This window comes from Kwoniella dendrophila, chromosome 5 (genome assembly GCF_036810415.1).
Source record: "Kwoniella dendrophila CBS 6074 chromosome 5, complete sequence".
NCBI classification, from domain to species: domain Eukaryota; kingdom Fungi; phylum Basidiomycota; class Tremellomycetes; order Tremellales; family Cryptococcaceae; genus Kwoniella; species Kwoniella dendrophila.
The window spans coordinates 1,735,700-1,751,412 of record NC_089480.1 but is presented as its reverse complement, the minus strand read 5'-3'; the positions used below and the strand labels follow the sequence as shown (position 1 = coordinate 1,751,412).

The window sequence follows — 15,713 nt, the reverse complement described above, 5'->3', positions numbered from 1 at the left end:
TTTGAGTTCTCAGTGAATCCAAACTTACTGTACATCGTCTCGGATGGATGCGCAATTGAACTGAAAGCACGGTCCTGTAACGATGCAATGCGAACATACTCACTCCTTTGTATGCTGGTATATTGTAGGTGGTAATATACATTAGGAACGTATGCTAATCGTTTTTTGTAATTACATTTAGTTTTTTGTATTAATCAAGGGTAAAAGATTGTAAACAAAGCACGACGCGCTTGGACCCTTATTTTTACTAAGGTTATTTTCAGAATTCAGAAGAGAGGATCGTACCATATTATTTTTTTATCTTTGCATGTTTTTTACCGTCATTTTCCTAAGGTGTATAAGGCTTACTTTGTTTTTCCATCCTCGAACCATTTTCATTCTATTTCTGATTTTGTGGTCTGATTGATTGTTTTTGACTTTGGATCATCGTCTCATCTTCATTCACTCTTCTTCCTTTCAGATTGGAAGGTTTTGACTTCGGTGGTTCAACAACTTTCTTTTGTGTTTCCAGGATATACACACATACATATATAAGAAGGACACTCTTTACATGTTATATGATAAAAACGGGAAAAAATCAATAAAACAAATCAAAACGGCAAGTAAATCATCAAAGGTTTCAACATTTCTTATAAATAATCAAAAACGAAATCGAAGATGAACGATACTTTCAGTAGTAAAACATCATTATTAAATGATTTAGGTATACAAATACCTTCATGGTATATGACTTTACCTTTACCTTTACAAATCGTAATTGGTTTATTTGGTAGTTTGACTGCAATCATTGGATCAAACGTCTTAAGACAAGTTGTACGTTGTGTTAACACTTTTGACCATTCCCCCTTTGGACATCATTGGTGTATCATGGAAATAAGGATAACTGATCAAATTCGTATACACCAAACAATTTAATAGGCATTACCGCAAAATAAAAATTTACCACCTGTTGTATTCCATTATATACCTTGGTTCGGTTCTGCTGCTTATTATGGTGAAGATCCTTATAAATTCTTTTTCGAATGTAGAGATAAGGTATGTTAATCGTTTTATTCATCGCCACCAGACCAATTCTTGGAATGGTAGAAATATTGACGAGTTGATGCACCCTTTTAGTATGGAGATGTTTTCACTTTCATCCTCATGGGCAGAAGAATTACTGTAGCACTTGGACCAAAAGGAAATAACTTATCTTTAGGTGGCAAAACTTCTCAAGTTAGAGCTGAAGATGCTTATACTGTGAGTTGCCTTGTATTTCTATCTGAAAGTACAAACAGCTAAATTTGTTTTAACTGTTTTTAGCATCTTACCACTCCTGTCTTCGGTAAAGGTGTAGTTTACGATTGTCCTAATGAAATGTTAATGCAACAAAAGAAATTCGTGAGTCATTCATCTCATTCTCTTTTGCGTTCGCTCAACATCTATGATATGTGCCTGACTATGCTAATATATTCGTTTGATTTTGTGTATATAGATCAAATCAGGTTTGACTACTGAAGCATTACAATCATATCCACCTTTAATCGATGATGAATGTGAAGAATTCTTTGACCATGAATTAGGTTTATCAAAAACCAAAAAGTCGACAGTCAAAGTCGATCTATTAAAATCAATGTCTGAATTAATTATTTTAACTGCATCAAGAACTTTACAAGGTAAAGAAGTTAGAGCAGGTATCAATGGTAAATTTGCACAATATTACGAAGATTTAGATGGTGGTTTTACTCCTTTGAATTTCATGTTCCCAAATTTACCTTTGCCATCTTATAGAAGAAGAGATAAAGCTCAAAAAGCAATGTCAGATTTCTATATGAAAATTATTGAAGATAGAAAGAAAGGTGAAACTGATGTAAGCACTGTCTTTTTATATCAAGGATTGAAATACTCAGTGATATCAGATAAGAAAGCTGACTCGATTACTCCATTCCTTCAGCACGAACACGATATGATTTCATCATTACAAGGTTCAGTATATAAAGATGGAGTACCACTTACCGATAGAGATATTTCACATATTATGATTGCTTTACTTATGGCTGGTCAACACACATCATCCGCAACATCATCATGGACATTACTTCATTTAGCTGATAGACCAGATATTCAAGAACAATTATATCAAGAACAAATTAACTATTTCAAAAAATCTGATGGAACTTTAGGACCAATGACTTATGAATCAATCAAAGAGTTACCTTTAATGGATTCAATCATCAGAGAAACTTTAAGAATGCATGCACCAATTCATTCAATTTATAGAAAAGTCATTTCAGATATACCCGTACCACCTTCTTTAGCTTCACCATCAGAACAACAATCATATATTATACCAAAAGGTCATTTCATTCTAGCCGCACCAGGTGTATCACAAATGGATCCTAGAATTTGGTCAAATTCAACTACGTGGACACCAGAAAGATGGTTAGAAGAAAAAGGTGTAGGTCAAACTGCTGTTGAGACTTATACGAAATCTGAACAAGTAGATTACGGTTTTGGTTCAGTTTCAAAAGGTACTGAATCCCCTTATCAACCTTTTGGTGCTGGTAGACATAGGTAAGTAATGGATATTATCAATTTTGCCCTTGTCAAAATGATGGTGTGCTGATATATTTTACTTAATGGTATAGATGTGTTGGTGAACAATTCGCCTATACCCAATTATCCACAATCATCGCTTACATTGTTCGACACTATACTTTGAAACTTGAAGTTCCTACATTCCCTGAAACCAATTACAGAGTGAGTTTACATTGTTTAGCTCTTCTTGCAAGGGACCATATACTGATTTTAACTTCTATAGACTATGATTGTCTTGCCAAAGAACCCTCAAGTCAGTTTCACTTTGCGAAAACAAGAAGTGTAGACAAATGAAGCGACGACAGATAGATAGCCACAAGGTCTAGATAGGTTTGTATCTGAAAACGATTGTTTGTTATGAGAGGCTATTCGCCGGATTCTTCAATAGATTAATAATTATACAGGTTTTTCAAGAATATCGCATATATAGGTTAGATGTTATACCCCCTTTCTCACACATGCATAATTTCATGGTAGAACACGAACTCGGTGGTGCCAAGCTGCTATCCACTGAACCAATCAGTCTATCGACAAACTCTTCATTTCGCATCTATGGTAAGGTAATCGTTCTCCCTTCGGACAAAGAGAAGAGTAACTTGGAAAAGCAGCCGCGATCTGCCTTTGACGTCAAAGTCAAATTCGATATACAGTTCAAGACATGATTATGATTGTGATCGAGGGAAAAAGTGTTATCGGATCGGCGATCTTTATGTGAAATACGATTGAGTGTGATTCCGGTAAATGGGTAATAGGTAATCCCGGTAATCTATGGTGCCAGTTTATATGTTATTTGGTAAAATAACCCGTAACTATGACATCGTTATGACACATAAATCTTTACCTCTATCTAATTCCCATGGAAATAATATATGATTACAATCCTCTATGCAGGTACAGATCTGATAATACGGTTGGGTGGGGTTAACATGGGATATACGTAACATTATATCATCGATTCTTTTAGTGATTCAGCTAGTCTAAGTCTGGTACTAGCTACGAGTAGTAGTAAAGATAATAGATTATTATTGAATGGGGTTTTTTTTTCTCATCGATCTGACGACATATGTACGATATATGATATAAATCGAAAATCATATATATAACTGTTCAACCTTTGAATGTATATATATATATATATATACTTTAACTAAGATAACAACTTCCATATCTATTAAACCTTCTACAATAAAATGTTCAGACCAACAATTTCAAGAACTCTTATTACATTAAGAAATAATCAATTAAGAACTTACGCAGATCAACCTAAAAAAATGACTGATAAAGCCGCTGAAGCATTCAAAGAAGCTGGACAAGCTTTCAAAGTGAGTTTCGAATCTATCTTCCTCGTTTAGTTTAGATTAGTAGTTTAGATTATTATAACGAACAAATATCTATACAATAAGGATACTTACTAACTTTTCGTTTCATTGAACCTTCTTCCAGTCCGATGGTTCCATTGGATCAAACTTCAACGCTGATGGTGCAGTAGGATCAAAAGCTCAAGCTGTTGGTGGACCATTCTCAGCTGATGGTGCTATCGGTAAACAGTAAGTTTAACTAATTCATGTTACCGTCACTATATCAGATTTGTTTTAACTTGATATGAACTGATCATACTGTCATTGCACTTTATAACAGATTCACCGATGAAGGTGCCATTGGTGGTACAGGACAAGCCGCTGCTGAACAAGTCGAACAAGCCGGTAAAGAAGGTGAAAAGAAAGTATAAATAAGTGAAATTTTAGGGGGAAAATGAGTTTTAGTAGTTAAAAGAAGTATAACCCAACATTATATTGTAGCTATAGTAATAGTCATAATGCAATATATGCAGATAAATTATAAAGGATGTGGAGCAAGCTGGTTGATCGCTCACAACCTTTAATGCAAAGTTCGCATAGCTCTCGTATCACTGTCCTCTTGTTGCATCAGTAAAGTGAATTTGAGATTATACATTCTACAGCTGATCTAATATATGACGGAGGAGATAGATGCCCGATGAAGATTGACATCATCAAGTTCGAAGGTATTACTCACACTGTTGATGACACTCTTTTATAGTGTGATTCAGCTCCATCCACAATTTGAAACGACAGAAAAACCTTAAAGTCTTGAGTGGTTACATGGGCAAAAGAAGGTAAATGATCATTTCACTTTATAGCTCAAGCTCGAGTAATGAATCTTTAATCGCAAATCACGTTTGGTATATTGATATTCAAGGATTATAGTTTGCATGTATGTTAATGTATTGTGATAATTATATGATTGTATATTATGTTGATTATGAAAGCTATAAGAGCTATATGAGGGAGTCCAGTAGGAGCTCATTTACCAGTTTAATTAGAGTAACTAAATTGGGTCATCTCATGTCGTCTGGTACCCTATTGGAGCGATGTGTCTGCTATGCCAATTTTAACTTATCTTCTTGGAACACCTTCAACTACTCTAGGATAAGTTTGTCTGATCATTTCGAATAATGCTGGACTTCGTTCAGCGAGAACCCTATAATAATCACAATAATCAGCTTTTGGCTTCTTTTCTCCTCCGATGTTACATGATCTTAGAGATCGGTAAGAAATACTCACATTGGATCTTCACCTAAACCAACGAAAATGGTAGATACACCGGCGTCCTATAGTAAATCGCTTCATCAGCTGACAAGTATCGTCGTCGAGAGACACAGCTAATAAGGATGGAGTACTTACAATAGCACTGTTGATAACTTGACCTTCACTAATACCAATCAAGAAGGAGAAGAGGATGACGGGTCTACAAAGACGGAATTGATATATTAGCCAAAGACAAGCGTACGAATAAGGCGTATGGTTTGCAAGAAGACGGCTACTTACGCAGAATACTGTCCTTGAGTGTTATAAGCAGGATTTGTAACTGTTCAACAAATTTTACGTTCAGCTTTTGCCTACCTCACATTAATTGCTTCCCAGCAGAGAACAAAAGCTTACATCTCAAGTAAAGATAACCAAGTACGGCGCATAAGAAACCATTGACATAGGCTCCCCACATTAAAGCTAAATAAGACACGTCAGTCTTTATTTCCTTTTCATGCGAATGTGATCTCAAGCAGCATGACTTACCTGTACCGACCAAGGAATCATTGACTAAAGCATCGATACCTCTATCTTTGAGTAGAGTCCAAGTATCTTTAGCAGCTGGGATATATGATTTCCCATATAATGAAATTTCGATATAAGCATATTTGTTAAACCATTGAATCATTCCTTCGATACATCCTACGCAGCATGCAGCCTATTGTTACATAGAGGCATTAGCTGGTCTACTCCATAATAGGTTTGGTACAGGTAGGGTAAGCTGAAGAAGGCATGATTAACTTACGCAACAAGCTACAATAGCTCCAATAGCATCACCTTCACCAGCTTCATATTGTTGAACGGCTTGTAAAATCAATCTGATTAATTCCAAAATAGTAACAATCAAAGAACCGAAAGCAATTGAACCTAAAGATAAAGTAGACGCTCTGATAAATGCTGCTAGAGTAGCTCGTTTAGGTAAACCACCTGTAGGTACTCTTGGACCATAGTAATACCAACCTAAATTTGATACGGATTAGCAGGGTCACCTAAACACTCAATATAGTGTTGTGTTATACTTACCACCAAATACACCTCCAGCAAGTGTACATAAAATGACGTTTGCAACGACTTGTGATGTCCAGAGGTATGCGAATGTAGAGTAGAAGATCAATCCAGCTACTTTACCTGATGAACAACTGGTACCAGTACATGCTATTTACAGTGGCTTGCTACTTAGCGTCGTTGTCGCATATAAACAGAAAAAAATGGCAATTAAACTCACTTTCACTACCAGGAGTCCATTTAACGTAAATTGCAATACAGGTGAAAGTGTACCAAACTGATAAAGCAGATTGAACGATTAAACCAATCAAGACAACGAGGTAAACTGATGGGTGGTGCTTGGTAATATCGATGGTCACTTGCAAGAGAAGTTTGGCAAGCGGGATTCTGAGAAACGGACCGAGATAATCAATCATTGGAACAAGCTTGAGGGGCCTAAACATGCTTACCTCTTTCTCATTGACCAGTAGAAGAAGACAGATAACAAAGCGATTACTAAGAAAATGATAGCTCCTGACCAATCTATAAATGATATCAGCTGTTCGCCATCCTGAATCAACAGACAACGACGGAAACTCACACTTAATGATAAAGTAGTCTTTAAGGAAATAGTCAAACGATATATCAGCATCAGCACATACAATTTCGTATAGAGAGCTTGTCTAAGCTAGATCACTCACAGACACAGATACCGATGTTGAGGATGACAGTCAAAGCCAAAGTTACTTCTATAATGATTCTTGTGAATGCCCGAACAAGCTAATTATATACATGCAAGTCAGTCTAACTCACTCATATGTTCTTTATGTGAATCATTACACTCACAGCTAAATACAAAGCAGCATTTACTAAACCTAAAGCACAAACACAAAGAAGTAGATAAACGGTATGGCTAGAAGCAAGATATGCATTAGTGCTCTACCTTCAATCTGTCCAGTGAGAGGATTCCACAGTCCATTAAACGGAATCTCATTACACTCACTAATCCAAAGTAACACTTGAACCTGTACCACCTTGAGTATTATTACCAAACCCACCACCTAAACCACCAACACTAACAAAACTTTTAATTGCTATAGCTGAAACGACAGCAAATCCAGCTACGGCGGCAATAAATAAAATTAAAAAAATTGGATCATTTAATCTTTTTCTTGGATTTAATCTTTGTCCTGTCTTTTCATTTGCTTGTGAAAAAGGTGCTGTATCTACATATGCTGGTGGTGCACCTTGTTCATTTCCATAACCTCCATTACCACCACCTTGATTTTCATAGTTCGCTTGTTGAGGTGGTGGTGCATTAGGTGGTGGTGCATAAGGTTGTGAAGGTTTCATACCATATTGACCTTGCGGTGGACCAGGAGGTGGTTGATATGATTGTTGTGGTTGTTGTGGATACTGTTGTTGTGAATATCCTCCTTGATATTGCTGTTGTTGTTGATTATAATTAGGTTGATATCCTCTTTGATCATATCCACCACCTCCTACATTCCCTCCATTATTATTATTGTTATAATCGTTTCCACCTTGATAAAATTGTTGAGCACTCATGATTTTCAAACTAGGCTAATCGATCTTCCTTATTTGCCGAGCAAATATATAGCCTTTAATGATATAATACCTCTGAATACCTATGTATATACAGTCTGTCCCCAGCTCAACTCAATATAAGTGAGCTTGATATGCACTTGTTAAGATTCAAGGGTTTTGGGAAACGTCAGTGGCTCTATTCAAGATACAATCAGAATGATGAACGGTAATCGTGATTGCATCTTCTGTGAAAACTTTGTTTATATTTCTATCTCTATATTTGTTGATGTTCAAACTGAAACACCTTTAAGCGATCAAAAACCTGAAATTGAACACATAAATAACATAATAACATAACAATGACATCATAACAAATAGAGGAGTTAGTACTCTACTATATCAAGGTGCCACTGCTATCGGGAATTACTCATTCATATTCATATCCCGGCTGTATAACTATATGACTACTAGTACTAGTACTTATAACAGGAGGATCGAGCGCGTTTGCAACGTGGCATCCACCATTAAATGCATTATACTATTGAATAATGACGCTTGCTGCTGTATGGTATGGTGTACATCCATTAGCCATTGTTAGGTGGATGAATGGGTATATCTTCAAGAGATAAAGACCCACAAATACCTGTACGAATACAGCTTCAAAACCAAAAGTGACGCTGTACAGCTCTCTAGACAAACGTAAGATAGGTTTAAGCGATCAGAGTATATACGAAAATACCTACAAAAACGATAGATACCCATAGTCGCGTGCATCAGTCACTCGTTCAACTCAAGAGGGTCAATTCCACCGTAAAGCACCTTTTACATTTCGTTTGGATAATCATACTATAGAGGATTCTTTGGGAGTTCACGATTAGGAATACAACGCAAATGATATAGAATAGTTACATCTACTCTTTCCATTGATTCATTGTGTTTGATATACGAGAAAACGGAACAAGATGTTTCGAAATATGAATCAACAATCATATCCACCTCAACAGCAGCAGCAACAAATACAGCAACAACAACAACACCAACAATATGGTCAACAACAGCAACAGGGGCAATATCAACAACAAAATGTTCAGCAACAACAACAGCAACAGCAAGGTGGTATAGGAGGAGGTAGTGTATCAGGAAATACAATAGATGGAGGATCAGGATCAAATGGTGGAAGTGGACAACAAGAAATGAATTTAGCAAGTGTCTTACATTATTTACAAAGTGAATGGAGAAGATGGGAAAGAGATAGAAATGAATGGGAAATTGAAAGAGCTGAAATGAGGGTGAGTCTTGTATTTGTCATTCCTCATGTTTGATCTTAATTCGCTACAACATAATAGTATGGTCGAAAAGGTTACTAATGTCCCATTTTCTTTCCAATGTAGGCTAGAATAGCTTTATTAGAAGGTCAAAGAAGATCAGCAGAAAATTTAAAAGTTGACTTATTAAGAAGAGTCAAAATGTTAGAGTTTGCCCTTAGACAAGAGAGGTAAGTTTGATGATTGTCCTGCATATTGTGTCTTGCCCATCTCCAGCATAAATATAGCATACGAGAATCGGTTTCAGGTTTGCGGTTGGAATCATTTTGAACTCATATAAATGAATTTACCTTTTTGCTTGATCCTTCAGAACAAAAACAGTTAGTTCTTCAAGTGGGAAAGCTGGAGGTATACCGCCATCAAAATTAGCTAGTTTACAACAAGATGAAGATAGTAGGTCTTCAGGCAGTAAAGACGACAACAAGGAAGGTAGTGGAAGTGAAGGTAGTCAAGAAGACTGTGAGTTTTTATTCTATCAACGTTTTCAGTATATTGAATACATCATAAGATCAAGTGAACAAAGCTAATACCTAACTCAACTTTCAGTAGCAGAAGGATCATCAATGCAGCCAACAAAACTGAATGGAATCCATCCAGCAGCTATGAGTAAATCAATAACCGGAATACCATTTAGACAATCTACTCAAGATTCAAACAATTCTTCATTAGGCTCAGCTTCAGCATGGAAAAACATCGGTACTACCCAAAGAGATCCTAAATCCCGTGCGAGAAGTAGAGAATACTTGAAACAGTGAGTCATCATTCAACTATATTGCACTCATACGTCCTTTTATAACCATACGCTGTGTTAAGCTTAATCTAATGAATGTGTTGATACATAGATGTCTACAAGAAATCAGTTACTTAACTTCTCCAGGAGCTTTAAATCCTTTACCACCCAGACCACCTATAGATACAAATTATCAAGCATCTGAGCCATCGGCAAACAATGAACAAGGTCAAGGTCAAATTCAAGCACAGGTAGAACCTTTAGATAGACCAATCAAGTCTTTACCTGAAAGAAGTATACCTTCGATATTCAATAACCCCAAGAATGCCTCGCAAGATAATCAGCAATCTAATCTACCTAATGGTTCAGCATCATCATCTTCTTCTTCTTCTACAACATCCACATCAGGATCGGAGCAAGTACAACATGGAAATCATTCGACATCGCAGCCCCAACCGCAACCACAGTCAAGCGATATGTCATTAGATCCAACTGCTAAACCACCTTCTTCACCTGCACCCAGAACATTATCGTTGCCCTCTTCGTCAGATCCCTCTATACAAGGTGAACCTCCCAAACCATCATTGATTAACCAAGATCAAGAACAGGAGCCAAGCAATGGCGAAGATGATCAAGGTAAACAAATTCTGACTGCCATTTATAGACCTGATAGTAAAGCTGCTTGGAGGGAAGAATTGAAAAATGCTAATGAGATGGCTGAGAAAGTAAGTTTGTTGGTCACGAACCTGTATAATTAGGGGTATATGGGATCGACAATAAGGTTGGTCTGTAATAAATGACTGATTGCATCTATCATATAGGCAAAAGAGGATCGTAAAACACCTTCAAGTTCATCGGATGAAGATCAATTATCATCCTTGACTTTAAACGTGGATGATGAAGAATCAACGAAAACTGAAGACTCAACCAGTACTAATGGTAATGGACAAGAAGATAAAGTCTGGAAAACTAGAAGAACTTTAAAATCACATTTAGATATTGTTAGAGCAGTTGCATTTGCGCATGGACCAGGTGTAGTTTTGGCTACAGGTGGTGATGATTGTACAGTCAAAGTTTGGGGTGTCGACGTTGCCGGTGTAATGAGTCAAAAGTGAGTAAAAGTAATATCCTATTCATTCACACTTCGAAGTCGATCTCGCTTAGATAACGGAAGGAGAAGAGGATATTAACGCTAATTATCCCCTTTCTTTCGATATAATAGACCATCGGCACAAGAGATAGAACCAATAATGACATATCGTGGACATACATCATCAATCACATCATTAGTCATTTCAAGCTCATTAGGAATAATATTTTCAGGTTCATTAGATTCCACAATCAAATTATGGAAATTACCCTCTAATATCAATAATCATGATCAATATTCAAATTATAATCAAGATGAAAGTTTAATACAAACTTTAGAAGGTCATACAGATTCAATTTGGGATTTAATTTTGATACCTTCTTCTTCTTCTTCCACTACTAGTAAAGCGAGTGGAAATGGAGGAGAAGATAAATTGATTTCTGCAAGTTCTGATGGTACGATTAAAATTTGGTCATCATCATCCTCAAACGATAAAAGTACTCAAAAGAAATGGAAATTGAAATCAAGTTTTGGTACAACATTATTTAATAAATCAATTGGAGAAATTCCAACTTGTTTAGAAAATTGTAATTCAGATTATGGAAATATTTATATAGGTACAAATAAAGGTAGAGTTTTATTAATCAATACAAATAGTGAAGACAATGCAGAAGAAGAAGGTAAAATTTTACAAGTTTTCGGTAAAGAATCTGATGGTAAGTTATAATTAAAGTAGAATAATCTTAGAAACCCGTTAGCTGTTATCAAACGCTAACTTGAATGTCATTTTTAATCGCAAATACAGATTCAAACGCACAAATTAACGCTATACTAAGTCATCCAACACTGCCTGCTATTGCAACAGGTGGTGAAGATGGTTATATTAGATTTTACGATATAAAGTCTTGTAAGTTTAGATTTCTGTACGATCTGAATCACAGACACACTTGTCGAAAATCAAGAGTACCAGCTAACCTACTGTTTTTATGCTTGTCTTTGGTATCATTTCACACAGCATCATCCGCACCAACACATTCAATCTTGGCACATCCAAGTGCGATTACATCAATTTCAATATCACCTTCATCACCAACATGTATATTAACAAGTTCAATAGATTGTTCAATTAGATTATGGGATTTAAGTAAAAAAACTTGTTTACAGGATTTATTAGGACATCGTGAAAGATCAGGTGAAGGTGTAAATATGGTTTCTTCACATCCTGAATTACCTATTATCGGTACGGCTGGTGCCGATGGTGTAGTTAGATTATGGGGTTCTGGGTAGATTCGATCTCGTTGGTATTCTTTAATGAAGTCCATGTTAGTTTACAAATGTTTGTGTCTAGAGAGAGTGAAGGGTTTAATCCAATAAAGTGAAATAAAGTAATTGAAGGAATAGATTTTTCTGTGCAAAGGAAACACAAAATAAAAAGATCTTATTTGATTAAAATATAGATAGATAGTAAATCATATATAGCATTTCATTCATCACCCCTGTTTAGGACAGTGTAACTTATTGTAGTAGAAATCAAAATAACGTTTTCTTCTTTTTCTTTTTCCTTTTTCTTTTTCCTTTTTTTTGTTTTTTTTTTTGGTTTCTTCTTTCTTGTCTTCTCATATTCCTATTCTAACTATTCATTTTGTGCATAGCATTTTCATTTCTTCCATAAAAGGTTCCATCTTGTCCATATAACGTTTTTTTGTCATGATGGAAAAAGAGAAATATACAAATCAAACAATAATCAAAATACATACATAGTTATGCATTATTAACATAAAAGATACCACTAGTACTCTACTAGTAAAGCAATAATTGAACGCGTTATAGAGGTGTTCAGTATGTATGGTGCATTTATATTTGATTTTACCCTGAAAAAGATATGTTCTACTACAGGCGTACGAGGCGTGGCTGGTCATTCAACCTTTGAACATTATACTTCATCTCTTTGATTAGTGACTGATTTCTTAAGAAGACCTTTGATTTGTTTTTTTACCCTGCTTTTCTTATTTTCATCTTTTCAACGTGACTTATCCTGAACATCATCATTCGACAAAAACGATATTAGTATCTTAGTATCAACTATATCGAGACAACAGCCAAGTACTTGTATAATCTATTATATCTCATGTCACCTGCTTGAGAAGGGAACAACACTCTACATACTTCGTGTCATCGTCATCCCAACCGAAATAACGCGTCGGAAGAATCTTCTTCTGAACATTAGCTGCTATCAAAAGGGAGCGCAGAATTCATATAACTTATCATCACCTCTACTATACGTGCATCGCTTGGATTTCATAATTGGAATATAGGATTATTCAAATAAAGAGTCATCAATTATCGAAAGGTATCATTTAATCCAATTTGCGGAAATTAGAAGAATAAATATCACCTACTTTGAAGTTAAAATCAACATTACCAATCAATATACGGACTGGGAATCATTACTTGCCAGGGATCATAATATCAGGGATATCGGAAATAGCAGAGACCGTCGATAAATCATTCAGTGTATCACAACATAAAATTATTAGAAGGTTGGTGGAGAATAATACTTGATATATCGAATAAACAAAATATCAACTTGTGGAATTTCCCGGTCAATCTCAACTCCCTTCATCCTCATTTCTGTAACCTTTACAAATGGCAAGAACTGTATCGAATCCTACAGTTGGTGGAGGTCGTCAGTCAAATGCATCAACTTCAGCTGGAGGTGGTGGCAGAACAAGTATAGGTGAACCTAGAAAAATGAAAAATACAGCTAGGAAAAGTACGGGTGGTAAAGCTCCTAGGAGGTCTGGACGTGAGTTACAGATATACTACCTGGATTCTTTTATGATTAAAGAAGGGTTTTAAATAAAAAATAACGTAGCAAGTCTGAAGAATAATATGCTGATTTATGTTTTAATCGATTATGCTATAATAATAATAATAATAGCATTCAATCCTGCACCAGGACGTAATGCACCTGGATATCCAAGACCATCAATAGCAGATTCTGAAGGTGGTGGTCAACCTAAAAAAAGACGTTTTAGACCTGGTACAGTAGCTTTAAAAGAAATTAGACATTATCAAAAATCAACAGATTTGTTAATAGCAAAATTACCTTTTTCAAGAGTTGTGAGTGATAAAATAAAATTTCTTTCTGAATGAAAAATATCTATCAATTAATCGCTTTGAACATCAAAATCAAAATCCATATCATATAGGTTCGTGAAGTTGCATTATCATTATCGTCAACTGAAGCAGGTGATTTACGTTGGCAAAGTTCTGCTATAATGGCTTTACAAGAAGCTGCAGAAGCTTTTTTAGTACATTTATTTGAGGATGCGTGAGTTTTTCCATTGAATCTAAACGTAAAAAGGGAGGAAGCCGTATATGTAGGAGTCGTCAAGCTAATTTTATTTATTTATCGATCTTAATTACAGAAATCTATGTGCAATACATGCTAAAAGAGTAACGATAATGCAAAAAGATATACAGTTAGCTAGGCGTATACGTGGTCAATGGCATGGATTAGGTTAAAATTTAAATTCAATTTAACGTTAGGTCAATCTTCTTGGAATGATAATGATTCAATTTTCAATTAAAACTTGATTAAGAAAACAAGAATCATTTTATCAAATTGTTGTAATGTAATTTCGGTAAATAGAATTGGAAATGGGTAAGAGATTTCTCATCATTTAAATTCAGTATGGGAAATCCTTAAATTTGTAATTATAACTTTTAAATTCGTTTTCGTCTTCTCTCCCTTTTTTTTTCTCGTTTCTGTCTGTCTATCCATTCACCCTTTTAATCAAAATCATTGGATTTCAAGGAGGAAATACATCATACTCCGTTTTAGGGGATATTCGAAATGTAGGACATGTAGATAGATCGAACATTTGTTCATTCAAAGACTTAATACAATCAGTGTTCATTCGAAAGAGAAGAATAAGGGTTGTTAGTTTATACTTGTTATACTTGTAACGATATTATCAATTTTACGAGACTATATTAGCCTATGAATAATGCAGAAAACGAATCAGATGACAATTCTCATTGATGCATAATCAATGGATCAATGGATTAATGGAGTGATGGTGATGATTCAGAGGAAAAATTATAATCCTTGGCATCTTCAATCAAATTCCTGAACCCTTCCTTACTATATCCATCTTTAATAGCCTGTTCAAAAGCATGCTCTCTTTGAAGTTCCTGATTTTTAAGGATGATTGATACAGTATCCCTTTTGCAAGAGATCCATTCATTCCATTTGTCTATTACATCGGAAGTTTGCGAATATTCCAATTGGTAATTTGGTGTAGGAATACAATTAAATAAATGACCTTGATTGATATTTTCCAAGTTTTTATATAAAGCTTCACATTCTCTGACGGAAATTTTCAATTCTTCGTCGATATTGTCATTGGTATTCTTTGTGAAAGCCATCCTTGTCCTTATTTCGGATTCACCTTCTAATATCGGACCAGTCGAGTGCTTGTAAGAGGGTTCATATGATATCATCGAAGATGATTTTGCTGATGCAAGTGTTGATGATACTGATGATTGATTGAGTTCACGAAAAAGTTGAGATGTGTACAAAAGCGCAGCTGCGTTTTTAGTCTTTACAATTGCATTTTCCAAAGTATAAATATATCTGGGCGTCCATTTCCTCCTTATTGAGGAATTATAAGTTCTAAGTGATTCTGCTAGATTTTCATCCGATTGTCTTATATTGGTTATTCTCCTACGATCATTGGACGATTTTGATCTCAAAGGGGTATTCAACCATTCAATCATCTCCTTCGAATTAGTGAGTCTTTCTCGTAATGAGCTGAGCTCATATTAAAGTTTCTTGCACCGCTCAA

The 15,713-nt window shown here is 35.4% G+C and overlaps 6 protein-coding genes across 6 annotated transcripts; 4 read left to right on the top strand and 2 right to left on the bottom strand.

The window, feature by feature from the left end:
* Positions 1-657: 657 nt before the first annotated feature.
* L201_004477 (uncharacterized protein) lies at positions 658-2,863 on the top strand (the record flags this gene model as incomplete). Its single annotated transcript, XM_066220219.1, has 8 exons — positions 658-813; positions 919-1,035; positions 1,117-1,239; positions 1,303-1,380; positions 1,475-1,849; positions 1,934-2,553; positions 2,628-2,739; positions 2,801-2,863. 8 exons carry the CDS (start codon positions 658-660, stop codon positions 2,861-2,863), a joined length of 1,644 nt encoding a protein of 547 aa, XP_066076316.1.
* Positions 2,864-3,767: 904 nt separating this feature from the next.
* Positions 3,768-4,306, top strand: L201_004476 (uncharacterized protein; the record flags this gene model as incomplete). The annotated part of the gene is made up of 3 exons (XM_066220218.1): positions 3,768-3,899; positions 4,021-4,124; positions 4,216-4,306. 3 exons carry the CDS (start codon positions 3,768-3,770, stop codon positions 4,304-4,306), a joined length of 327 nt encoding a protein of 108 aa, XP_066076315.1.
* A 685-nt stretch (positions 4,307-4,991) lies between these two features.
* L201_004475 (protein PNS1) lies at positions 4,992-7,736 on the bottom strand (the record flags this gene model as incomplete). The annotated part of the gene is made up of 15 exons (XM_066220217.1): positions 4,992-5,076; positions 5,160-5,206; positions 5,280-5,343; positions 5,424-5,463; positions 5,538-5,603; positions 5,670-5,841; positions 5,929-6,143; positions 6,207-6,338; positions 6,409-6,575; positions 6,638-6,710; positions 6,769-6,786; positions 6,869-6,947; positions 7,014-7,080; positions 7,171-7,393; positions 7,442-7,736. The coding sequence occupies 15 exons, from the start codon at positions 7,734-7,736 to the stop codon at positions 4,992-4,994; spliced, it is 1,743 nt and encodes a 580-aa protein (XP_066076314.1).
* A 941-nt stretch (positions 7,737-8,677) lies between these two features.
* Positions 8,678-12,147, top strand: L201_004474 (uncharacterized protein; the record flags this gene model as incomplete). Its single annotated transcript, XM_066220216.1, has 9 exons — positions 8,678-9,004; positions 9,107-9,210; positions 9,351-9,499; positions 9,587-9,791; positions 9,883-10,495; positions 10,592-10,881; positions 10,993-11,576; positions 11,666-11,767; positions 11,876-12,147. 9 exons carry the CDS (start codon positions 8,678-8,680, stop codon positions 12,145-12,147), a joined length of 2,646 nt encoding a protein of 881 aa, XP_066076313.1.
* A 1,359-nt stretch (positions 12,148-13,506) lies between these two features.
* L201_004473 (uncharacterized protein) lies at positions 13,507-14,388 on the top strand (the record flags this gene model as incomplete). The annotated part of the gene is made up of 4 exons (XM_066220215.1): positions 13,507-13,666; positions 13,802-13,983; positions 14,073-14,194; positions 14,292-14,388. The coding sequence occupies 4 exons, from the start codon at positions 13,507-13,509 to the stop codon at positions 14,386-14,388; spliced, it is 561 nt and encodes a 186-aa protein (XP_066076312.1).
* Positions 14,389-14,931: 543 nt separating this feature from the next.
* Positions 14,932-15,645, bottom strand: L201_004472 (uncharacterized protein; the record flags this gene model as incomplete). Its single annotated transcript, XM_066220214.1, has 1 exon — positions 14,932-15,645. The coding sequence occupies one exon, from the start codon at positions 15,643-15,645 to the stop codon at positions 14,932-14,934; it is 714 nt and encodes a 237-aa protein (XP_066076311.1).
* Positions 15,646-15,713: the final 68 nt, after the last annotated feature.